At 44.6% G+C, this 26,016-nt stretch overlaps 1 protein-coding gene across 12 annotated transcripts in view; it reads left to right on the forward strand.

Moving 5' to 3' along the window:
- The window catches only part of RBFOX1 (RNA binding fox-1 homolog 1), a 2,047,095-nt gene that overhangs the window by 1,876,857 nt on the left and 144,222 nt on the right, over nt 1-26,016 (forward strand). Inside the window, exon 2 of one of the 12 annotated variants that reach the window (XM_088016936.1) lies at nt 797-802. The exons of the other annotated variants lie outside the window; for them this stretch is intronic. Within the exon in view, the coding sequence (XP_087873062.1) occupies nt 797-802 (6 nt within the window). The remainder of the gene's footprint in view (nt 1-796; nt 803-26,016) is intronic. 12 annotated transcript variants of the gene reach the window in all.

Below are 26,016 nucleotides of genomic sequence, written 5' to 3' on the forward strand. Positions count from 1 at the left end.
AACTGAGGAGCGTGAGAGTTCAGAGGAAACAGTTTGTACAAGAGTAGATTTGGGTTCCTATTTTATGCCAAGGAGAAGGCACCTGTGGGGGCAGGCGGAGGGACCGAGAACAGGAGGTAGGGAATGATGACTCAGGAGAGAAGGTGACCAAGGGTGTACACATACAGCAGGTAGTCTGGGAAAGGAGAAGACATACTTTATTTTTTTTACAGCTTTATTAATATGTAATTGACACACAATAACCTGTGTGTATTTAGAGCATGCAATTTGATAAGTGATGACATATGTACATATGGTGTAACCAACATTTCTATCACCCCAAAGCTTTCTCCTACCCCTCTACAATCTTTCCTCCTGCTCTCTACCTCATTCCCCAGAGGGACCCCTGGATCTGTTTCTTTCACTATAGCTTAGTTTTTAGTTTCTAGAAGTTTAGAGCAACAAAGTCAAACATTATGTATTCTTTTTGCCTGGCTTCTTTCACTCAGCATCATTGCTTTTAGATTCCTCTGACTTAGATTGGTAGCTCACTGCTTTTCATTGCCAAGTAGCAAGCCATTGTATGGATGCCCCACAATTTGTTGATCCATTTGCTCGTTGATGGGTATTTTGGTTGTTTTCAGCTTTGGGTCACTACAAATAAGGCTCCTATGAAATTTGGGGAACATTTCAGGTTTGAAATAGAAGAGAAATGTCTTGGTCCATTTGGGCTACTGTAATAAAATCCCACAGACTGGCTTATAAAGAGCAGAAATTTGTTGCTCACAGATCTGGAGGCTGTAAGTCCAAGATCAAGGTGCCAGTGTGTCGAGTGGGGGACCCTTCTTGGTTCATAGCTGAGCTTTTTCACTGTGTCCTCACATAGCAGAAGAGGTGAGGGAGCTCTCTGGATCTTTTATAACAACACTAATCCCATTCATGAGGGCTCCCCCTCATGACCTGATCCCCTCATAAACACCTCCTAACACCAACCCTGGGGCTTTAGGATTCCAACATGTGAATGGGGGGAAGGCATGAACATTCAGACCACAGCAAGAAGAGTAGATGTGTGTAGAAACTGAGAAATCTCCAAGTCAGGAAATACTGTGAGGAGCTCCTTCTCTGTTGCCTTCACGTTCTCAGGGATGAAGTCACCATCATCAGCTGACAGAGAGAAGCAGAGGAATTTGGGAGCAATAGAATGATTCCCGAATTTGGACAAACATGCTAAGAATCTGGTTCAGATGATTCCTAGGGTGTCTGAGGGGCAATGGGCGCCTCTCTGAGCTGGGAGAGTGTGAATTTGTGGAGGGTTGGTTAGCCGGCCCCTTTGTCTTCTCCAGCAACATTTGGGTAAGACACGTTGTCCCTGGGAGTTTCAAAGCAAGGGGAACCATCCTAAACTGAAGAAGGGGGTTACCTGGCCTCGGGAAGGGGCAGGAACATAAAAGAGGCCATCTTGTTTTCTACTACACATGATTCCATGCATATGCTTTTCTCTCTTGGCCAGGACAGAAGGTGCTTCTGCTGTCCGTGACATACTTCTCAGTTGTACTTTACTGACCCAACCGAGCAGAACATGGTCTATTACAAGTGCGCTTCAAAATGTCTCTGCATCCTCACGCATTTACTGAGTGTATCTTCCCTTCACTCCAGGTTCTGTGTTAATCTGAGGAAGGAATTTCACCTCCGAGTGGGTCAGACCCATGTTCTCCTAACCCTGGAGTCCATGGCCCTGTATTTGCATGCCTAAGTTATTCTCTACAGGGTCGCATTGTGCCTGGAGTTACCCTAACTGTTCTTGTGCACGGTTCTTAATGCCAGTCTGAGGGCGCTGTCGAGGACATCATTTCTTTGAGAAACCAAGTAGTTTTGGGTATGAGAAAACATCCATCCATCTGGTAGGCTCCAAGAACATCTAATATATGCACATGATTTAACACAAAGTACAAAATCTGTAAAAGGGAAATGGGATGCACCCAGAGCTCCCAACCAGAACTGAGCGAAGTACAGACAGAAAAGACCTACCAGGTCATCCCCTCCATTCCCCAAGGGCTGAGAGGAGTCCCTGCAGGACATATTTCTGCTGGGTGTCTATTCAAGGTAGGCCTCCAAACACATCGTGGATCGCTGTGTTGACAGAGCCAATGCTCTGTTATCTTAGCTACCGCTCCTGACAAGGTATTTTACTCTTGACATATTATAATTAGAGATTTGCAAGTAGTGAATTCTCCATGTATCTCCAATAGCAACTTAACTTCTATTTTTAACACCTCTGCAGTCTGTGTAAAGTCTCCCACCAGCTCTGGGATCTGATGGGAGAAAGAATGTGGGTCCTAGGGCGAGGTCCCCGAGCTCTGGACTCTGTTGACAGGGACAGGAGCTGCTTGAGGAGCCAAGTCCCTGACCTTCAGCCGCTTCCAACTACACCGTCAACTGGGTCTCCAGATTTCCTTAATACCTTTAAGAAGTGAAGACATTGGTTGGTGATGACTTCCTGTTCTCATCCCCTTTAAAGACTGGTTCTGCTTTTGAAGCCAGGTGTGTAGCTGAGGTGTGGGGAAAACTCAGTGCCTTCCCTTTTGTCTGTTAGCTGCTGCTGTTGTTGATATTATTATTATATTAAATCATTAAATTAGTTTTAATAATTAAATTATAAATTACATTATTATTATATTAAAGCAACTCAAGTTTGTGGTTAAAAAAGCCACACTTTAGAAAAGGGTATACAGTGAAAACCAAACTTTCTTAGTGCCCACAAGCCCAGTTCTTCGTCTCCCTGCCAGAAATAACAGTTACCAATTCCTTATCTTTCCTTCCAGAAATGTCTGGTGCCAGTGGGAGCATATGCCTGTGTCTTGGTCCATTCGGGCTGCTATAATGAAAGTACTACAAACTGGGTGGCTTATAAACAGCAGACGTTCATTTCGCACGGTGTGGGGCTGACAAGTCTGAGACCATGTCTCTGGCGGTGGCCATGTCTGGTGAGGGCGCACTTCCCACTGTGTCCTCACGTGGTGGGAGGAGACGTGGGGCTCCCTGGAGCTTCTTTATGAGGCATCCACCCTTATGACCTGATCCCCTCCCAAATGCCCCATCTCCCAGTATCATCACCTTGGGGGGTAGGATTTCCACATGTAAATTCTGGGGGACACAAACATTCAGTCTATAGCAGGCTTGCTGGTCTACTTCCCTCTCTATGTGTGTCTCTTTCTATCTCTCTCTGTCTCTCTCTCTCAATCTCTCTCCTATCTTTCTGTCTCTAAATCAAATCTCTACCTCTCTAATTCCTCTTCCCAAAAGAACAGAATTAAGATAGTTTGAGAGGTGTCTGCCATCTGGGAAGAGGGAAGGGAAGGTGTGCCGCTGTTGACTGAGGACTGCTACGGTCCACAGACCATGATGGATGCTGTGCACACCTCATCTCGTTTTGCCTCCACACCAAACCCTTTAAATGATATCTGTACTCCCATTTTACATTGGGGAAACAGAGGCACCAAGAGGCTAAGGACGCTGTGAGTTTGGGAGAGTTGTGAGTGGCAGAGTCGAGAGCCTTGCCCAGGTCTCATGTCTCATGTCAAAGTCTGGCTCTTTCCTCAGTCTCTGGGGTATTCCTGACAAGGGCTCCCAGCTGGCAGCATAGGTGACCAGTGCCTGAGGCCAGGGCGAACAATCTAGAATTCTTCTGGTTTCTTCAGCCCGGCTCTCCAGTTTGAAGTAACAGGTCAGTGAAGAACCTGGACTGTAGACTTGTTGGGATTAGACCTTCTCCTCCACCATTTGGGCTGGAGCATTTGCCCTCTCTGCTCTTATTTTCCCTCATGTTCCCTCCCTCCTCTGGGGTTCTGCCCTTCTCCAAACCCTCTTCCACTTCCCTTCTAAATACCCCTCAGAGCTGCGTCGGAGAACACCAGAGAGTTCCTCTCCCCAGTGGAGGACTTCGGCCTCACCTGCTCACATTGAAAGTTTGGTGAAATCATTGAGCCTGTCTAAGAATAGGCTGAAGAGCCACATCAAAACAGGAAACGGGGAATAGCAATCTCAAAACTGATAGTCTGCTCAGGGAGTGTCAGACTATGTCCTAAGCACTTTTCATGCGCAATTTCAAATTATCTTGACTTTCTGTCACCCCCCCAAAAAAAAGTATATATGAAGCATTATATAAGGAACCAAAGCAAGGGCTTCCTAAAGTTCATTGTAGCTGATAGGGAGGAGCTAGAGCTCTAAACCAAGTGTGTCAGACTCAAGACCAAAAGTCCTAATGAGGGCTTGAAGCCCAGAAGGCATCCCCAGGCACACCTAGGCACTCAAGCCAGGCTCTTCTTCGCATAAATTGTACAGGATGCTTTGCCTGGGAATCACCCATCCCACCCTGGGGAGGGCCCCAGCAGACCCAAGCATGTTTAATATTACAGGCTTAGCGTGTGCTCTTATTTGAGACCTGTGCCTTGAGCAAACTCCAATAACACGTTTCGGTGGCTTCGCAATTGTCTTTTCAGATGACAGTGTGGCTGAGCTGTTTTGTCCACACCGATTCTATTTGCCTAAGGTTCACATTTACCTTAAGGACACAGGAATGGCCTCTTGTTCCCTCAGGAGGCCAAGTATTATGCTTCTGCCTCCTGGATAACTTTAAAATAAATGACCCATGGCTTTCAGGATAAATTAAAGGCCTTCATTCCCCAATACCAGGGCCATTTTACCATTCTAAAGCCCCTGTTCACCAGTTCCCAGTCCTGATAGGCCAAAAGGCATGATTAATCCCACCTTAGGATAACTCTGAGAGGGGCGGGCTGGCTGGGAGCATCAGAGACCCATGTGTGTAATGTCCTGTTACAGCACTAGGGTTATGGCCTTGGAATCCAGTGGAAGTGAAAGTTCTTATGACAGGTCAGAGATAAATACCATTCAGTAGTGTCAAGATCATCAGAGAAGAATCAAGTGAAGAGCCTGAAGTTCCCACTCCGTTTCTGACATGGAGTGGGACCGTTGGCATGTGACATAACCTCTCTGAGCCTCACTTGCTGCCTCCGTGTATGTGAGGCTTAGAGCAGCAGTGACGTCCTGAGGAGATAATGCTGAGGGAGGGCTTCACAGTGACGGGCACACAGTAGATGCTCTGCCATAAGAACCTTTCCAATTATGAGAAAAAAAATCACATCATTCCTAATGGGAAATCAGAGTGTTCTCTTCTGTCCTGAATTTCTCATTCTCAAAATTCTTCAGGAGAATAAATTCATCCTAAGAATTGCATAACTTTCTGTGTTAAGAGTCAAACCAAGACTCAAAAATCCCCACATTTATTTTACAAGTAATTCTTACATTTAATGATTTTGATACGAATAGCTTCCAACCACTCATGTCTGAGTCCGACCGATGGGTGGCAGCTAGTCATTGACCTAATTATGTCCAGGCCATGCGCACATGAGGCTAAGATTTATTAGGGAAATATGCAATTGATGTTCTGTTTGTAGGGCTCAAAGCCACCTTGCTTTTGCTAAATGAGGAAAGATCAGAGGTGCTCTGGGAGTGAAGTTGGTGTTTCCTTCGGGGGACTTGATCGTGTTTGAGTCGCCCATCTACTAGGCACTTGAAATGTTTCACCTTGGCTTTCTCTCCATCTGGTGTTTTGTGCTTATTCACACCCATATTCATTGTCATTAATTTTACACTCTCAGGATGACTAAGCAGTCTCTACCCTTGATGAAGCTGTTAGTCTTTGAGCAAGTATCAGCACATGGTATAGTTCGAAAGAGTTGGGTTAATGACTGGATAATCTGAAGATGAAGTGGACTATCTGTGAGCTGTACAAGCGGCTGGTCTAGGTGTTTGAAAAACCTAATTGCCTTTGCATGGCTCATAGCCCCATTAGGTGGTTTTGTTGCTTTTGCTTGTTTTTGTTTGTTTGTTTTTAAATGAACTTAGGAAGCAGGCACTCGTCTGTTTTGTGTGCAGTATTTGAATCACTCATCAGCCAACCATAGCTCATGCTCTTAATTGGTGGCCATATATTCTACAAGTTTATAGTGAGTTCATAGGAATTCTGTGCTCTATTTGGATTCTTGGCTGGAGAAGGTAGTTGGCTATGTTCTGTTAACTGAGGGTTCCTGGGTGCTTTGGCCAGACTCTTGGCACGTTAGAGCCAGAGGAAACCAAAGAGTCCAGCTGGTGCATCTTCTCACTGTACAGATAGGAGATCATAGAAGTTAAGGGCTGAAACTCAAATGCTTTCAGGTCCAGGCAAGTAACGTACAAGTTTGAGAGAGATTGGTTTATGATGGAGAAATAGGTAAAAGAAATCATTAATTTTCTCCATTAATGTAGGAAAGATAAAACCATAGGCAAGGTGCTATGTGACCCCTTGGTAGTGACACTGTTGTGGTCTAGAAGACACACGGACCATCCAAAGGGGTGCCTCCATCAGCCCATCCAATCACTGCCATGTTGAATCGCTGACCCAGCATTATAGTATCTTTTAATTTTTTTTTAAAGTAAGCAGCTATTTGGATTTTTATGTGTTCTCTTGTTCACTCCTGTTTCACTCATTTTTGTTATCTGCCCAGCCTCTGAAGATATGAGTTTATAACCCCTGACTTAGTCTTGGAATCTTATTTTTTTTAAACAAGAGGTAAAGTTATGAGCTTTTTTTTTTAAAAAAAAAAGATTTTATTTATTCACTTGCGAGAGAGACAGAGAGAGAACAAGCAGAGGGAGAGGGAGAAGCAGACTCCCTGCTGAGCAAGGAGCCCGATGCGGGACTCGATCCCAGGACCCTGAGATCATGACCTGAGCTGAAGGCAGACGCCCAACCATCTGAGCCACCCAGGTGCCCAAGAGGTGAAGTTATGAGCTTTAATCCTTCATTACAGGTGTATAAAAAAGACAGCTTGAATGCTTCCGCATGACAGTGCAGAGAATCATAGAAGGTTACAGCTTGAAATGACCATCCTGTCTGCCTGCTTCATTTATGAATGACACCAAGGCTCAGAGAGGGAAAGTGACCTGCCTGAGTTACACAATGAATATCACCCAAAAGAAAATTTCCACTGTAGAACTTCCCCCACTACAGGTCCTACTGGCTGTGACCGTCCTTTTTCCCTTCCATCTCCTGGATTCTGTAGTAGTTTTCAAAATCCACTTACTTGGGGTTATCTCTGCATTGAAATGGATAAAGCCCAGTATCTTTAGGAGCAGTTCAGACTATGACTTGGGGCTCCATTTCTCTTTGACATCTTACTTTGGTTCCTAGCCAGAGGTTGCAGAGCCTTACTCACACCTTAGAAGGCTTCCAGACTTCGAAAAGGAGCCCTTATTTCCCTCCTTCTCTCCTGCTGATCCTGTCAGTTAGGTTGAAGGGGCTGTGCTTATTCAGTGGTGTTATGTATTCCAACCAGCTCTAGTCTGAATCACTTCTGGGTCAAAACACTCTAACTAGGGGGTCTGGGTTTCTGCCTTTGCATCCCTGGAAAGGAGAGAGGCTGTCGGATTGTCAAATTATAACCTTTTATGTACAGCTGTGTCCAAGTTACCGCCAAAGCTCCCTGAGGGGCAGAAGCTCCAAGGCTGGGCTCTGCCCTCCGTAGAAGACCAACCAAAGCCTTTGAGGCAGGTGAGCCTGGTAGGTGAGCCAAGCAGAATGAAGAACGCTAGGGGCTCTTCAACTCCTGGACTTTGGAGAGAAGGTCACTACAACCCAGACAATAAGCCATCCCTCTTGCGTCAGGAATGTATCAGGCTCAAGGACTTGATTTTTATGTGATCTCGATGTCCTTGGGACAAAGCTACGTGGGCAAATTTGTTCTTCGATAGACCAAGGTTTGTAGCCTGTACAGACCTAAACAAACCAGGCCATTGGGACCAAGATGATTTGAAACCTTAACAGTTGCAGACTTGTTTTGGAAGTAAAAAGGGTAGTTTTTTTCCTTTAAAAAAATTAATAGAGTGAGTTACAAATAATACAATTTAAAATGTTTGGGTTACCCTGGTCTTTTAAAAGTGAAAATTATAAATGTGCATCCTAATTGGTAGAAAAACAAATGGAAATTTCTTGGGCTAAAAAGAAAAAAAAGAGGCAGCTGTCATTTATTAATAACGTATGAGGAACAGTAACTAGCATTTAGTGAGCACATACTAGATGCCTAGTGCAGTGATGCTACAAACTTTATGTGCATGACCTGAGTGAATCTTACAGCCTCCAGAGGAGGCGGGGACCATAACTGACCCCTTGTTACCTAAGTGAGAGAACCGGAGCATAGAGAAATCAAGGAGACTGCCCAAGGTCGCATCACAAAGCCAATAGGGCAGAGCAGGGATTTAGAGGCAGCTAATCCGACTCCAAAATCCACTCCAGCATTCACTCCAAGAGCCAAGCACTACATGGCACATTTTCTTCACATTCCATAGCCCATCGAGGGATGGATGTGAAGATACCAGAATTATAGATGAGGAAATAGAAGCACAGATGTTAAGTCGCTTGCCCCAAGGCCATACAGCTAATAAAGGGAGGGATGTAAATGCAAGTAGAGGTCTGGCAGATTCCTAAACCCACGTTGTGTGACTTCCCCATCAAAAGTAGTTTATTTTACCTAAATGACATTGTCTGCTATTTTAATCATGATATCATAGCAGACAAATGTGTTAATAATCTTCGTCCCCATAATTCTGTGTTTAGCTGAAAACTGCCTCAGTTTACACACACACACACACACACACACACACACACACACACACTTTCTCTCTCTGATCCCTCCCCTCCCATCCCCCAAACACCCCAGACCCCCAGGGCATCCAGTGGCCCCCATGGAGTGAAAAGGGCCTCAAACCTTTTGGCAAGCTGACTGAGGAAGCCTGGATCTCCCAGATAAACTTGAGACAAGGAAATCGCTAATTATAACCCAAATTGTATTTGACTTCTGCGTCTTTGCTTCACATTTTAACACTGCAATTTAAAGAGATTGTTCCCTGGCCTTTTTTAGGGGAAGAAATTAACTACCGTTTTCTTACTAAGAAAAACAGTGGTGACAGCAATACAGGAGTGACAGGCGGTGGGCCCATCCCGCCTTCCCTCTACCCAGATTGCACGTGGGAGCCGGGTTAGCAATTATGCAAGGAATTGCCTGGGGTTCCAGGCACTGTCTCTGGGTGACACCCATCTGGCCTCACCAAAGGGAAAGAGAAGATGAGGGTGGGTCAGGCTTGGGAACAAGAGTCTCTTTGACTCCAGGAGTGGAAGTTTGGAGGCAGAAGGCAAGCAAGGTGCATTTGTCCTTGGATTTGGGGGTCTTCTCCTGTTTTGGGCCACTGGCACTCTTGACAAAGACTAGAGGGGACCTGGTCAGAGGTTGGAAAGGAGAGTTGCAAGCATTGCCCGGACTTCAGAGCCTTGGCTGTCTTCCTGTCTGATCCAGCTGTCCATGGGATGCAAAGCCCCTTGCCAGCACCCCGTTTTCCCTCTTCTCTCCAGCCTTCCCCAGGCCTTTAGTATTGGTGTTAAGCCAGGCCAAAAGTTGGCAAACTATGACCAGTGGGTCAATACCAGCCCACTGTCTGTTTTTGTCAATAAAGTTTTATTGGAACACAGTTGCACCAGTTCATTCATGTATTGACTATGCCGCTTTGCTTTTGCAGAGCTGAGTAATTACAACAGACATATAACCCAGTGAGCTGAAAATCCTATTTTCCTCTACTTAAAAGGTTTTCTGATTCCTGATCTAGGCCAAAGTTTACATATTGTTGGCCTGCTGGCTTTATTTAGACCTCAAGCCTGTTTTGTTGGGTTTACAAATGGAATGAATTGCCTACATTTTGAAATAGGAGATTTCACAGTATAGTCTGGCTCTGATTAAAAAATGGAAAAGTTTAGGGGTGCCTGGGTGGCTCAGTCATTAAACGTCTGCCTTCGGCTCAGGTCATGATCCTGGGGTCCTGGGATCGAGCCCCGCATCGGGGTCCCTCTCCCACTCCCCCTGCTTGTGTTCCCTCTCTCAGTGTGTCTCTGTCAAATAAATAAATAAATAAATAAAATCTTTTTTTAAAAAATGGAAAAGTTTAACAGAGCACAGCAGTGGTGTGCTAATGTTGAGGGTAAACTGTCTCTCGAGGCTGTTTGCCATAGTCAGCACCACTCCCTACAGTATTTTACCATCCTTACTATTCTTGGTAGGCATTCGAGTTTGACTAGGTCATGTGGGTCTTCTGGATTATTTTTTAATAAGACATTTCCAATTTCTCCCCTGGCCAGTGAATTACATTTCTTTTATTCTTGCTCCTTCATCAAACTGGCCTTCCCTGTGGAACTCTGGCGAGAAAGTAAATGTTTGTGTAATGCCAGAATTCAGTGAATGCCAGATTTATATCAGAAATATAGCATCTCCTACCCCTAAATACATCCATATTCACACACACACACACACACACACACACACACACACACACACTGCCCCTGTTTTCTCAAAAGTCAAAACCTGTATCACTGCTGTCTTTGATTTAAATCCAAGCTGGATTAGTACATGTTATATTCTTCTGAGATCATGGAATGAACATCACACTTGTTATTATTAACAGGTTGTTAATAATAGTAGTGGCCAATGTATTCAGGCTTTAAGTTCATTAATCCTAAACCTAATGGCCAGTAGGTTTACCCCCATTTCCCAGGTCAGGAAAACAGAGGCCCAGAGAGGATGTACCGTCAGAAAGTGATGAGCACAGAACTCAAACCCAGTCCTGGCTGATGCAAAGGCACGGCTCTCTTGGCCATGGCAGCCCTTTAAAGCACATAGGCACAGCTAATGGAGCCAACTCTTGACTGAAGTAGACAACCGATGCCCAGCTCCGGAGCTGACACGTACAGTTTGCTAAGCCCCAAGGCCGAGTCTTCTGCAGCTAGAACAATTGATCCCAAGAAGAGCCTCTGGAGGCCTGAGTAGCAGCACTGAAGGTCGGTTTTCAGTAAATAGTCACTGAAGATTCTTCCATGGCTCTCAGCAGACCTGCTGAGAATATTTTCTGCTTGCCAGCCTTCACAAGCTCAGCAGAGGGAGATACTGAGGGGTGGGGAACCCCATGTTTTCTCTTAAAAATAAGGGCTCATAGGGAAGGAGGATACCCACGGCAGAGGAAGATTCCAGAGACCAGGATCTGGGTTCTGTGTGGCAGCTGAATTCCAGCACGGAGCCCAGCCTACCCTGAGACACATGTGTGGCTTTAGGAAGCCCTGTGATTTGGCACCTGCTGCTTGGGCTTCGAGTCTGCAGGCTTCATGAGGATGCACAGTGGTCTGACTGTGCCGTACATATCAAGGGCTGAGCCCTTGATAATGACACTATAGACGCGAGGTAATTACACATCTGTTACTTCCCAAGTCAAGCTAAGTGGACCTCTGATTATTATTCTGCATATAATAGGAGCATAACTAACACTGAAGGGAAATTGTACTTCTCTATTTTATTAACCGCTTTTATATTCCCTTGTGCAAGGCTATGATGCTATGAAATCTCTTTAAATGTGATATTACTCAATATAATACAATAATAATGCACACACCGTAATGTATTGGATTACTTTGCAAACAGCCCTTCTGAAATTGAATTTCCCATCATTTCCCTGGGCCAGCTCAGGGTTGCTGGGCTCACAGGCCCTTTCTGTGCTTGGGAACCTGGGGTCTACCTTCACAGTCACTTAGGTTTTCATAGATGTAAGCAATTGGTCCACATCATCTTTATTCATGGTGGGGATGTTGGCGAGCTACATTCCCAAGCATCTCGCGGTAAATTGCAGCTCAGCAATAGCAACAGTTTCTGAAACCTCAGCATAGTTTGAAAATGATCTGGGTTCGATGACATCAGGGCGGAGCTAAGTCAGATGGAAGGGATGCCTTCCATGCTGGAATTAAATTCTGAAGTATTTGTAATCGCCATTGCTGGAGATTCTGAGAGACCTGTACACTTATTCCCAACTTCTGCTCATCTGTAAACCCTTTCATGATACCATCTCAAAGCCGTGGTTGGTGCCCCCTTGACATGCTGCATATGCCTTGAGAATTCACCCCTTTGACATCCAAAAATAATGTTTATTGAATCCATACAATGTGTCAAAATTGTAACAATCTATTAAGTGGGACATCCAATAATTTTAGAATACTTTAAAACTTTATTCTTGCCATAAAGCTATGAAGTCCATAATGATGCCCCTGTGCCTTGTCTTTTTTATTCTTCGTGCCAAGCACAGTGCCTGGAATAAGGTAGATACTCCAGAATTGTATGTCATTTCTTTATTTGTGGAAAAGTCTTGAGTTCCTGCTATTTGAAAGGGACAGTGTCAGGCCGTGGAGGGAGTGTGGCAGAAAGAGGAGTCAGTGAGCTACTGCAGTAGTCCAGAAAGGACAGGACAACATGCAATAGTGTGGTCTGGGCAAGGAGTGGGCTATAGGATGTAAGAAAGTGGGTAGGATCCAGGATGACTTTAAGTTTGGGCATGAGTAAAGGCCAACTCTTACAAAGCCGAATCTTGGTGGAGATGAGGATCATTTGCCAAAGAGTAGAAGGATTTGAGATCAAAATTTGTGCGTGTGAGTGTGTGTGAACTTGGAGGTGGTTGTAAGACATGTAGATACATCATTATACAAGCCTCTATTCCTTTATCTTTAAAATGGACAGAATAGTGCCTATTTCACATGGTAGCTGGGATTCTTAAATGGACTGATTTATAAGGAAGCACTTGGCATATAGGCAACAAGTAATGAAATGTAGTTGCATCTGAATTTCTGACACATTAAACCTGTGCCCTTTTAAAAAATTGGACAGCCAGACTGGAATTAATGGATAATGTTTCAGGTTTAGTCTGAAACACAGAGTTTCCTATAATTGAGTCACAGTGTATAGTGCCATGGGGAGAAACAAATGTTAAAGCTAAGAGTCTTCAGTTCTCATTCCACTTAGGGCATTCACCTATGCAAATCACTCAGTGCAGGGGTAGTAAGATCACCAATATGGTGTCAGATTGTCTTGAATCAAATTCTACTTCTACCACCCTCTTAACAAGCTAAGCAAGTTACTTAATGTCCCTGAGCCTCAATTTTTCAGACTATAATTGTCTTAACTTACACAGCTTTTGTGAACACAAAGTGGGTATTTCAGGCAAAGGTCTATGACTATGCCTGGCATGTAATTGGCACTCAGTCAATGGGGGCTATGGTGAAGAAACACTTTAAGTCTTGGTTTTCCCATATTTCAAATGGACACAATAATGATCTATGCCCTGCCCAACTCACAGGGTTGGAGTAACTATCAAATGACCAAGGAATCTGCCAAAGCTCTTTGTAATATACAATATGCACACGTGTGAACTTCTGTTACTAGTTCGAGGTACTATAGTCTTTTACAATGTAGCCTTCAGAATGGACATCAGGTGTAGATGATACTGTCTTTACAGATGAGGATATTGAGGTTTGGAGAGTTGACATGACTTGATGTCTTTCCCGTGATCACATCACTAGAATGTGGCATGTCTGAACCCACAATCTGTGCTAAAACCACAACTCTGTAGTACTTCTCCTGCAGCCTTCTCTAAGGGGCTGGGTTTGGAGGAAAAGGACTAAGGAAAGATGGACCTGGTTCTGTGGGGTCCATCTGTCCTGACCTTGCCAAGGGAAGTAAGAATCAGAAGACACTGGTTTCTGACATGACTTCCCCCGGACCCCTGCCCTCGTACCCACCTCAAAGTGGTGCTTGGGATTAACAGAGAGAGCCAGAGACTAGCCAGACCCCCCAGTGCAAATTTCCGGTTGGATGCAGACTAGAGCCTTTGGAAACTAAACTGTGCATTGGAAAACAGTTTTGGATAAATTAATTTCTGTGATACATAATGCATAAGGGGAAATCCGTGGTATTTTTAAACAATGGAAATGAGAGAATCTGCCTTTTGGGCATCGATCCCAATTACATTTAGTTCAGAAAACATTTATCAACACCTACTGTGTGCCAGGTCCTTGCTGGGAAACAGAGATGAGTCAGACATTGTCTGTGCCCAGGAAGGGCGAGAAATCAGTGGAGGCACCCACTGAGCCATCAGCCCCGGGTTAGACCTTGAGAGCAGAAGACGAGGGCCGTTGTGAGTATATATGGCTGCCTCTTCTTGAGAGCGTAATAAGGCAGATCAATAATGAAACATCTGGGAGATGCTTTACAGAAGGGACCTCCCATGGCCTTCCCAGCATCTGTGTTAGGCTCGCAGGAATGTTTCCATTTTGCAGATGACAAATTGGGGCTCAGGGAAGCCTTATAACCTGCCCCAAACCCCAGGTGCCTCATGTTGCCAAGGGTAGACTCATCCCCAGCGCGACTACCCTGAAGTCCCTCTGTACAGCTTCTGCTGTGTCTCTGAAGGATGTTCATTTTTGCAAACTCTGCTGAATTCCATGAGTTGACTGGCTGCATCTCTCAAAGGCTCAGATGAGAGACACTATAGATCCCACCTTGCCCAAAGCCCAGGGTGTCTCCCTTAGAAGAAGCCCCCCACCTGGAAATCCAAGGCTCTAGCAGTTCACAGAAAACCCTTTCCACCCCTACTGCTGTGCACACCCTGAGCAGAAAGATAATTCACCCTAATTATCCAAAACCCATATTTAAGGACAAGTACAAAGAACTCTAACTGAGGTTCAAAAATAAACAATTCAGCAAAATTGCACGAGGTAAATTCCCTCAGAAAGAACTTCTCGTTGACGGTTCTAAAAGGGAGCCTTTACCCTTTGTTGGCTGTGGATTCAAGTTAAAGGCACAGGCCAGTCTGCTCCCAGTGGCACATGTCCCTTCACGCCAATGTAGCTCTAGAAGCCCTGCTGAGGGGAAGGTCCTCCCTCTCACTGTCCCCCCATCCTGTGTCAGATGATACAGGATTTTGGTTTGGTTTGGTTTTCACCTGGTGTTTCCTTGTTTTTTTCTGACTTATTTACTTAAAATTGAAGGTCTGTGCTCATTTAGTGCATAGGAAATACGCATTCCACCTAGAGTATCTCAGATACAATCGTATTAATCTAGGTTTGGGGTTTGCCCTTTAATCAGTTTCTGACATAGAAGTTTAGCGATTTATTTTCCGGAATGCTCAAAAAGGGCTAGTCCATCAGTGTGGAGAGCACACAGACCGTCCTTCTCACCAACCACATGGCCCTTGAACCTGGCACTTTCTCTGAGGCTCAGCTTTCTTATCTGGCCAGTGGTCTTGTCGATTGCCACAGGGATTGAATGGCATGACACGAGTGATTCGGGTTGCTTAAGAAATTCTCCAGGTCATTCCTAGAGTAGTTGCTTATAAGGATGTCTCAGATGAACAGATGCTTAATTTGGCACCAAAGCAAGATCCCTAAGGGACAGTGTAGCTCCTCGAGGTCAGAGAACTGGCCTTGGCAGGTACCTGAGGGTCTTCCCTCTCTTAGGACCTGAGCCGAAGAAGAGTGCAGGCCCTGGGAGCTTTCCCAAGGATGCTGCTGAGCCACCTAGGACAGCACTTCCCTGTTAGACCTGGCAGATGGGATTTTGATGATAGGAAATGTAACAGAGGCTGAAACCCAGAATATTCTGAACCTACTCTGTCACCCCCTCCACCATATGGGGTACCCAGCCCAGAGGGATGTAGACTGGGAAGACTGGCCAAAGGGGAGACCAAATACTCCTTTTAAAATATCCAGGCAAGCCACAGAGGTCGTCTGATGCAGGGACGTGTGACAAAAACTGAGTTGGACAATGTGACCTCCGCCCAAACACATAAGCCAGACACATAATTCTCTCCTCACTTTTCCCCTCATCTCCCACCCTGGATCGCCTAGGTCTGCAGGCCAAATCCCCAATGGTTGCAAGCACAGAGGAGGTGAAACTGGGTCAAGGGATAAAACAGAAGATAGAGAGATGGAGAAAAAGGGAAGGCATGAAGGTGGAGGGAGAGGGAGAGAGACAGAGATAAAGAGACAGAGGCTAGGCTCACTCCATAATTTTTGTCTTCTTTAAAATTTATATATATTATATAAATATATATATATATAAAAGCAGCAGGGAACTTAAGTGACATCCCTACTATAGGTACTGACATTGGAGGCTCGGTGACCCTGGTCACTCTAGATGGAGTCCTAGTGAATGTTCCAGGTTCTGAACGATCATACCGGCAGGTGTCCTGACTCAGTAAAAGGGGCGAACGGAGGGCCGCCTGGATGGCCCAGTCGGTTGAGGGTCCAGCTCTTGGTTTCAGCTCAGCTTTGGCAGCACTATCACTGCCACTTAGACTGCAGAGTGGCGAACTCTAGGAGGCATTTGGGATTGCTGGAAAATATGAGATATTTTGCAGGCCTGTTCCCGTTAATGGTGATGCCAGGAACTGCCATTGCCAAGGACCCATCAGATGCCACTGGCCCACGTATCTCCTGATCCCAAGAACCCTGGAAAGGGCCATCATTCCCTTTCTCAGATAAGACACCCGAATCTAGGAGGCTTAAACGGCCTGTGTGGCCACAGCAATGCAGCCCATGGAACGGAGCCTCATGCGTATTGAAATCGAGAACCATCTCTGGACGGTTTTTTAACAACCGTAATTTATGGAGTACCTGATATTTGCTGCGCAGCATCTATGTGTCCTAAACTCTTTATTTCCATTCGTCTTCTCGATAACTCTATGAAGTGGGAGAGAATCCCCTCCTTCTCTGGAGGAGGAAAATGAGACCAAGAGAGCCCGAGCTGAACCCACACTGACTCCTAAGACAGGGCTGTGAGTTGCTACAGTACATTTCTCACCTCTCTTTGGGGGTAAAAGCTGCTTGATGATGGCTGTTCTTGTGGGACAATGACTAAGGGAAGCAAGACTCAGAGTCAGACCAACATGTGTCCAAACTCCTGCTAGCTGTGTTGTCTGGTTTGTCAAATGGACTCAATCTGATGGACTGTGTTACATGGTGTGTCCCCCTCCCCACCCCAAATTCATGTTCACCTGCCACCTCAGACTGGGACCTTGTTGGAAATAGTTTTTGCAGGTATAATTATGGAAGTTAAATGAGGTCATATTGGGCTAGGGTGCACCCTAAATCCACCGGCTGGCGTCTTAGAAGAAGGCCCGGTGAGACACAGAGGGAAGAAGAGCATATGAGCACAGAGACAGAGGTTGGGGTGATGCGGCTACAAGCCAGAGAAGCCCAAGAACACCAGAGCCCACAGAACGTAGGAAGATGCCAGGGAGGATTCTCCTCCAGCACCTTCAGAGGGAGCGTGGCTCAGCCAACACCTTGATTTTGGACATCTGGCCTCCAGAACTATGAAAGGATAGATCAATATTGTTTTAACCACTCCATTTGCGGTAATTGGCTATGACAGCCCAAGGAAACTAATACATCCAAAGTACTTGCTTCTTGAATTTGTTGGCTTTATAGCACTCACTACAACTCGCAATAATTTTCCTGATTAGGTTACTTGTGTAGGCCCATCGGCCACACTGTCAGCTCCACATCGTGTTTTGTTCATCATCCCTGTCTCCCCAGTGCTTTGCTCAAAGTAGGTGCTCAGGGAAAATGTGCTGAATGAATGAATGAATGAATGAATGAACGACTCAATGAAAAGGGCTGTTTTGAGGCTTAAGCAGGATAGTACATTGAGATTGCATCAAACGGTGTTTGGCCAAGAGTGGCAGGCAAAATAAAGGTTGTTTTGATTATCATTCCAGGCAGGAGTTATATTTTTCTTAGGGCCCCTCTGCCTTGCAGAGAGCCAACGGGCACTTGAGTAGTTACGCGGACCGAGAGAACATAGCTAAAGTAAAGGTTGTTTCTGCAGAGATTGACAGGATGAGAGCCCCTGCCCTCCCTTTCTTGAAACTGCAGTTCCCTTTCAGAAAAACAGCCCACCGGGGAGAGGGGCAGGGTCCAGGCAGTGGGGGGCAGGGGCGGCAGGGTTTGCAGCCCCCTGACCCCCTGGCTCGAGGCCAGGCCTCCACCTTCCTCCTCTGCAGGAGGCTTTGATCTCATCTCCCTGTCCAACAGACACACATTAGTCGATAATTCTGGGAGACATCAAAACCCCAGATCTAGCCCCTCCTCTGCCCGCAGCTGCCGGAAGCCGCAAGGCCCTGTTAATGGGCCCTGGACAGGTCTGTTCTGTTCCCTGGGGTTTGAGGTGTACTGTTAACCTGTTTTATTAAAGCCCCAGCTCTGTCTCCACTCTGTCTGTCTCTGACCCGGTGAATTTAGAATTAAGCCAGGTAGGCCGAATGGAAGAGCTGACCTGCACAGTGACTTGATTTACCTACGGTGGCTATGTTCTCCCTGGCCTTTCTTTCCAGGCCTTTCCAGGTGAGGCACATGGTGGGGGGAAGGAACATGGGCTCAGGAGCTGGAAGGCTTGGTACAGAAGGTCCCACCTCTGCATTTTGAGACTCTGTGACCATTGGCAAATCATATGCATTCTCTGAGTCTCAGTCTCTGCCTCTGAGAGCAGAACCAGAAATATCAGTCTCGCCTGCCCGACAAGACTGTTTGGAGATTCACATGAGAAATCAGATGTGAGCGTGCTTTAGAAATCAGAAAGTGTCATAAAAATAGAAGCAATTATTACCATTATCCCATGACTCTGAGCTCATTAAAAAAAAAAAAAAATTCATTACTGACCCTGTGTTACACACTGCAGATCGACAGACAAACAAGACCCAATCCCTTAAGTCTTTTCTAAACTATGTAAATCAGTCCTATTCATTATAGAAGAGACAGAAAACCCAAATAAGCAAATAATAAAAATCGCCACAGTTGTACTCTCTCAGCATTGATCACCTGTTTATCCTCTGGGGGCTTTTGCAGTGTGTTACAAACATTTTTTAAATAAATAAAAATACGAAGATGGTGTATGCCATACTGTTTTGTGACTTGCTTTCCAATTAAAAATACCGTACATAGCTTTCCAAGTCATCTAATGTATTTTAAGGCTTCTCCCCCTCTGGTGGCTTCTTTGTGTTTCATTGTCCAGCATTGTTTGGATTGGACTTCATTTAGCCAGTCCCTTGTCGTTGGACACTTAGGTTGCTCCCCATTTTTCACTGCAGCAAATATCACTGTAATGAATTTCCTCTTGCCCAAATCTTTGCACACTTCCCTGATTGTTTCCGTAGAATAAATTCCCAGAAGTAGAACTGCTGGGTCAAAGAGTAAAAATGCACATTTTTAAAGGCTTCTGATAGTCAGATAAAACTAAAAAATCACCCTCCAGAAAGATCATACCAATTTAAACTCCCAACAAGACTGCACGGGAGTGCCCCATTTCCCGAACCCTCGCCAGTGCCAAGCATTATCTCAGAGTGATTTAAAATGCCTGAAGAAAGGAGTGATAATGGTTTCTACCCAGCACTAGCTAAAACACGAGTGCTGCGTATTGGCTTTCAGCTTGATAAATACTTTCTTATAAGGTCATAAATATCGGCGGTACCAAAGGTTAATGTAGTGTGCAATGCTGTAAAATTCAGCAGGCAGCCCGCTAGATCATAATGATGCATTAGTACCTTTCAGTATGAAGTGGGATGGCTTACAAAGTCTGTTTACAAGTGGCCACTAACTCAACAAGTGCATAATTGTGTCAGGTGGTACCACTGCTTCTGCAAACGTAATTTATTAAGTGCGCACCTTGCCTTCCATTGTATGCCAAAATCGAGAAACAGAGGAGAGGGGGAAGGAGGACGGGAGAGGACAGAAAAGGGGAAAAAAATGGATTAGTGGATCTGTGTATTTCATCCCTTTTGCAAGCTGGAGATCCTTAAAAGACCAACATAATTTATTGCAGAAAAAATAGAGCAAATAATCCCTTTCACATATTAACGGTGAACTTACCACATGGCTGGCAGCATTAGACTCAGAATCAAGGCAGGCATGACAAATAGCTATGCCATTAGAAAGCATGTGCTTTTAGAAATTAGACTTTTAAATTATTTAGTTCGGGTTTTCAAGTTTGTGATTCAGATACCTCGCTTGTCCCATTTCTTATGCAGGTGGAAACAGGTTTTATGGTTCTTTGCTATTGTTCTTGGATTGGCTGGTATGAAGTTGAAACCTGTTAGAATGATTAATGAACAGGAAGGTTGTGTGTATTTTAAAGCAGAAGAGTAATCTATCCTGCTAGGAGACAAAACAGAATGGATGGTAGCGTCGGCCACGTGCCCATGTGGCTTTGCTTCTTTAGTGACAGAGCAAATCCCAGGCGTCACGCACAAACTTTACTAAGCCCATCTTAGTGTTTGCTCAGGAGTGGTGCCTTACTCTTTTGAAATTGTGGAAAAGAATACACTCTGTACAATGGAAATAAGCTGGATGTTTGCATTTTGAGCAGTTTATTCCATTCATTTGCAGTGACTGTTCACCATGCAAAATACCCCAAAACAAACCAAGTTGTTCTCTACACTGGCCCCCTCCAGCCATCCCCCTGTCCCCTGCACCCTTCCAGACACACACACACACACACACACACACACTTGGTGTCTTAAACAAGCTTTAAATCTGGTGCTGAGTGTTGGGAATAGAGAGGTGAATGAAGCAGCCCACGGCCTCACAGGCCTCATCCCAGTCTGGGGATGTAGAGCAATGCGGATGGCAGACGCATTCCCAGGGGCATCAAACAGGATGCTCGGGGTGGGAGCTCCAAGTGAAGCACAAGAGATCCTTCTCTCCAGCCATAGTTTCTGCTTCCATTCATCCATATTTCCCACCACCTGATGCATCACGAGGAGAGCCAGCCCACTTCCCTCTGTGGTTTCTTCTGTACTTGACACCACCATATTGATCTCTATCTTGAGTCATGGGCCTGGCCGCAGACCGGCAGAAGACAGAGAGGACATTCCAGGCATGATGGCACGTTGTGCCACACCATTAACTAGAAACCCACTTACTTATGCCTTAATGATTAATGAGGTAGTCACTATTAAGAACCCACCTCTCTGGCTTCTGGAAGTATGTTGAACAAGACCGAGAAGATGCTGCCATCACAGAGCTTATATTCCAGGGGGCCAAGCAAATACATCAGAGCACTTGCTAGCCTTGCTGGTGACACGAGAGAAACAGACAAGAGCGGTGCTGCATCATAGGGGGTGGGCAGGGAGGATGCTCTGAGGAGATGACATTTAAGCTGATGACTAAGGATGAGAAGGATCCAGTTATGGCAAAGAGTGGAAGGAAGAGGTTCCAGGGAGAGGAGCCCATGTATGCAAAGGCCTTGATGTGGGAAAGACCCTGGTGGTTTGAGGGGAACGAAAGCAGGGTGGCGGGGCTGGAAGAAGCTCTAGAAATGAAATCGTAAAGGCGGGTCCTTGCTAGCCAAGCCAGGAGTCCAGATTTAATTCCAAGAGCTAGGGGAAGCTCCCTGAGAGTTTTGAATCAGTAAGAGTCTCGCTCTCTTGGGTGGACTCCTCTAGAGTCTTTCTTTTTCTTTCTTTTTTCGTCCTTTTTTTTTTTTTTTTTTTTTTGGTTGGACTAGAGACTGCCCTTAAGTGCCAGGTAAACAAATGGTTCCTGGGACTCCCCTGTCCATGAAGGTTAATTTGGCAACACAAATGTCTGCTCCCAGGCTAGGGAGATGGCTCTCACAATGCCCATAGGGTGGGCTTTATGATCTGAGAGCACTTGGAATGTTTGCAGCGGCAAAGCCACGTAGTCCCATCAAATGTCTCTTTCATTTTTAATGAGGGGCCTGGAGGCACTGTATAAATAAAATGGCCGAATTATTAAATTATCGCTCTGCAGGGTATCTTATATTAGTCCTAATTAAATGATGCTTTTCATATTAACAAACAGTGCTCAAAAAAGGATTCCAATTTTTAATCCCGACCTAACAGAAGTAGGAAGCCCTAGAAATTTCTAGAACATGCACAATGCCCCCAGACTCACTGGAGGGCACAGATGGTGAACTTTCAGATGTCGTCCTGTATTTTAACATTCCAGGTAACCACAGTGACCGCCGTCTTCACCCACACGCGGACATCCTCATTCATCCAAGTGAGAATTTCTGCCCTTAGCCATGGTGGAGTAACAGGGACTGGGTTTTCATCCCCACCTTAAACAACTGGAGTGCTCAACAGAAAAGGAACAATAATTCCAGGTTTTGGACCACAAGAAGCACCAAGAGAGGGAAGATAAATGAGATGAACTCTACAGTGGTCCCAGATCACTACATGGAGAGGGGTTTCCAAACCGCAAAGCAAGAATGGGGAACCCAAATAAGGAATATTTAAGGTGCATTTGCTGGGTACCAGCTGGAAGGAGACCATCAATAAGTAACGAAATAAATGGGATAATTTCAGCTAAGTCAGTGGGGTGTTTGAATAGGCTGGCAGGAGCCAATTGTGAGCACTGTTTTCCCGTCTCTGTGTTCAGTGACATCAAGTTTGTAGTTTGGAATCAGCCAAGAGGAGAGTATTTACACCACAGAAGTTGGCAGGGCTTGCTTCTTGTTATCGTCTTAGAGAGTTTCATTACCAACATACTCTTAGATAGTGTGGTCAGGGAAAGCTTCGTAAGGGAGTGCCACTTCTGCCAAGACATGAGGATGAAAAGCCAGTCATTCACGGGCAAACTCTAGGAGGAAGGTTTCAGCAGAGGAAATAGCATGTGCAAAGGCCCTGTATCTCCATCTTCTGCTCCTCCATCCTCTCTGATGTCCAAGACAGAAGTGTCTCTCTTCCCTATAATCCCTTAATGAGATTTGCATTCTACTTGTGTGTTAGCCATTTTGTCCCCCAGTCCCCTTTTCTCTCCCATCTCAGCATTGTAGAGAGTATCTTTATAGAATGATTACTCTTGATCCTTATGTTTTGTTTTAAGATTATCTTCTCCACTCTGGGTTTGTACCTTTCTTTTTTTCATAGTGGAGTTTTACAGCTTATTCCCAAGGATGCTTCTTTAGATCCTTGTCTGTGAGAATGTTGGTCAGTAGCTACAGTTTCTTATTTCATCTGTGATATCCTTTTACAGTCAGAGAATATTTAAAAACAAACACCAAAATGGGAATATTTCTTTAACATCTAGAGGTGTAGGACTTTAGCATTGGAAGGTGGAAAGACTTCAGAAGAGATTTTCCAGAAACATTTTTCTTAAGCACCAAAGTGTCTTCAGAGAAGGTAGAGAGCTGAACCTTGTGGTACGGCCTGGGCAGAGCAGTGGCCTGAGTGACAGGCAGATCAATATTAATTGATAACCATGCTTTTTATGGCAAAATCTGAACTGAACCTCCACTCAATTCTTAATATGCACTACAGAACCAGAGAGGAGGAATCCATAATTTGTGACCCGTTAAGATGTATGTCTCCAGCATTCTTAAGGCCCCATCTCTTTGTTTTCTTTTGTTTTTACGTGACCTATTCACCACTCTCAAATATTCTTTGACATATCCCCTCTGTCCTCTCACTAAGCACATGAGATATTCCAGTAGGAGTAAGACCCTCCCCTCTTTCCTTCCTTCTTTCTTTTCTTCCTTCCTTCCCTCCTTTCTTTATTCCTTCCGTTTAAAAAAAAATTCCCAATGTCTACAATATTTAAAGAACAGCTTTTGAATAACAACAAACATGAATGTTAGACCTATAGGACCCCAAGGCACAACTGAACCCTGTTGTACCCTCATAGGGGAAGGAAGAAATGGGTAGCAACAGTCACAATTCCAACGAAGATCTCCAAGTGGCCAGGACCTTCAGGTTAAGATGCACAGTTCATTTCAGAAGGGGATGTTGGGTGTTGCCCGGATGGAGCTGCGTCCTAAGCCCCAGCTGTAAGAGGTGGTTGCCTCAGTCCACGTTTGGACAATTACACCCCAACGTGGATGAACTTGTGAGTAAAGAGGCTGGTTCTAGAAGACAAGAAGAGACAAGATTTCTCGTAGATGGTGACCTCCAACCTCAGCTGCCATCCAGACTTCCAGCCTGAGAGCTCTTTTGAAAGAGTCCAGTTCTGCTCAGAGGTCATCAGCGTATGGCAGGCTCTGCGCCAGGCATTGAAGGTGAAGAATAGAAGACCCAGATCCTATCCTTTCAGAGCTCACAGCTTAGTGGGGATGATGGGCAAATGGACAGATGTTTCAATTCAACATAGCGTATTCTAGGATAGGGTTAGGAGAAGCAGAAGCACCAGCAGAACAACCACACAGGATCCTCATCATGCCAGGAATAGTTATAAATCTATTACCTTCCGGGCATTGTACTAAATGCTTTCTATGCATTATGTTATCCTGTCACAGCAAGCCTATATTTTAGGTACTCTTAAATAAAAGTCAACTACTCTGATCAGCAGCCTGGGCACAGAGAGGTTAGCTAACTGACTTGTGGTTGCACAGCAGAGAGAGAAAAAAAATCTGAACTAAGAAAATTACATTCTTGAGCTCAGCCTCTTAATTATCAGCTATTATAGCTGCAGTAACAGATTTAGCCTCGCTGCATCTCAGCTTCCTCATCAGAAATCTGGGGGTGTTCATGGCAAAGCAGCTCTAAAGGGAAGCAGCTGATTTTGAATGTCAGTGAATTCAGACAAGGGATTCAGGCGCCTTTAGCCCCCACCTGTTTAAACCAAGCACTCAACATAATGACTTAACGAGCCCCAATTTGGACAATTTTTATAGCTTCTGAGTGCTCTTATTTTGTTTCATTTTCTTATGCAAAGCCAAAGGCATGACATCAAACCTGTAATTTTGGCCACATTATCACCATGTTCTAACCAGGCAAGCTTATTAGTTCAGACAATTAAGAAAATACAAGTAGAAAATACTTGGCTATTTAGGGGGAAAGGAGTAACATAAATCCAAGATGTTGGAACAATTAGCATTTGCAGTAATAAAAATCAAGTGGAACACTAAGGAAATGAGTATTATGCTTATTATTTAGCATTAACATAGCATTTTGTATTTATAAAATGCCTGATAATTGTTTTTGGCCATTTCTTTTGGTAAAAGTCTGATAAAGGACATTTGCTATTCTCAGGGGGAGCATAAGGGAGGTTTAAGTGAGAGCCCATTAAATTACAATTCAAGTAATCTTCCAATCCTCTTGTTCTCAACTCAGATTTAAGTAGAAAAAGAAAACACCCAGAAATCCCGCTAAAGTGTAAATCATTTCATCTCCCTCTGTTAAAAGCCCTCTAGTGGCTCACTCAGTTTCTCTCAGAGTAAAAGCCAAAATCCCGTAAGTGCAACTTGATATTCAAGAGTGGATCCTACAACAGAAAAAGGACATTAGTGGAAAAACAGGAAATTTGAATAAACACTGTAGTTCATAATATGCAAATGTTAACTTCTTAGTTTGGATAAATACACATGGTTGGGTGAGACGTTAACTTTAGAGAAAGCTGGATGAGAACCCCACTATCTTTGTAACACCTCTAAATCTATATTTCAAAAGTTAAAAAGCTTTTTTTTAAAGCCAAAGTTCCTATGGTACCCTAAAAGCCCTTATTAAATGACACTTCATTATATCTCTGACATCATCTCCTATTCTCTTCCCTCTGATCACTCTGCACCAGCCTCACTCGCCCTCATGTTCCTACCCCAGGACCTTTGCACAGACTGTCCCTGTGTCTGAACCATTCTTTCCTGTCCTATCCCCATGGCTCAACACTCTGTCAAATTTCGACTCAAATGTCACCTCAAAAACCATTTGCTAAAAATTTCAAACCCTCCCCAGCACCCCAATCCTCATGTTCAGTGTTTTGTCTCATGGTGCTTACACTCCTAGCCTATTCTGTCATGTTCTTTATGTACTGTGCTATTGCTTATCACTTTTCAACCCCACCGGAAATTAAGCTCCTTGAGGAGGGATTTTTATCTACTTTCTCCATTATCTGTTTCCAGCAGCTAGAATTGTACCTAGCCCACACTTAACACTTAATATTTGTCAAACCTGACTATGAAATTCTAAACTAAAAGAAAAAAAGTAATGCCTGCTAATTGCTTTCATAACAAGGGCGTTTTGCCATGCACTTATGTACTTTGGTAGAATTTTCATTACATGCTACAATTTCAGTATTATTGCCACCATTTATGAGGCTCAGGTTTTGCCCAGGGT

Source organism: Eumetopias jubatus, unplaced genomic scaffold (genome assembly GCF_037043125.1).
Source record: "Eumetopias jubatus isolate StellerSeaLion01/CBP00866 unplaced genomic scaffold, mEumJub1_p1.0 scaffold_12, whole genome shotgun sequence".
Classification (NCBI taxonomy): Eukaryota; Metazoa; Chordata; class Mammalia; order Carnivora; family Otariidae; genus Eumetopias; species Eumetopias jubatus.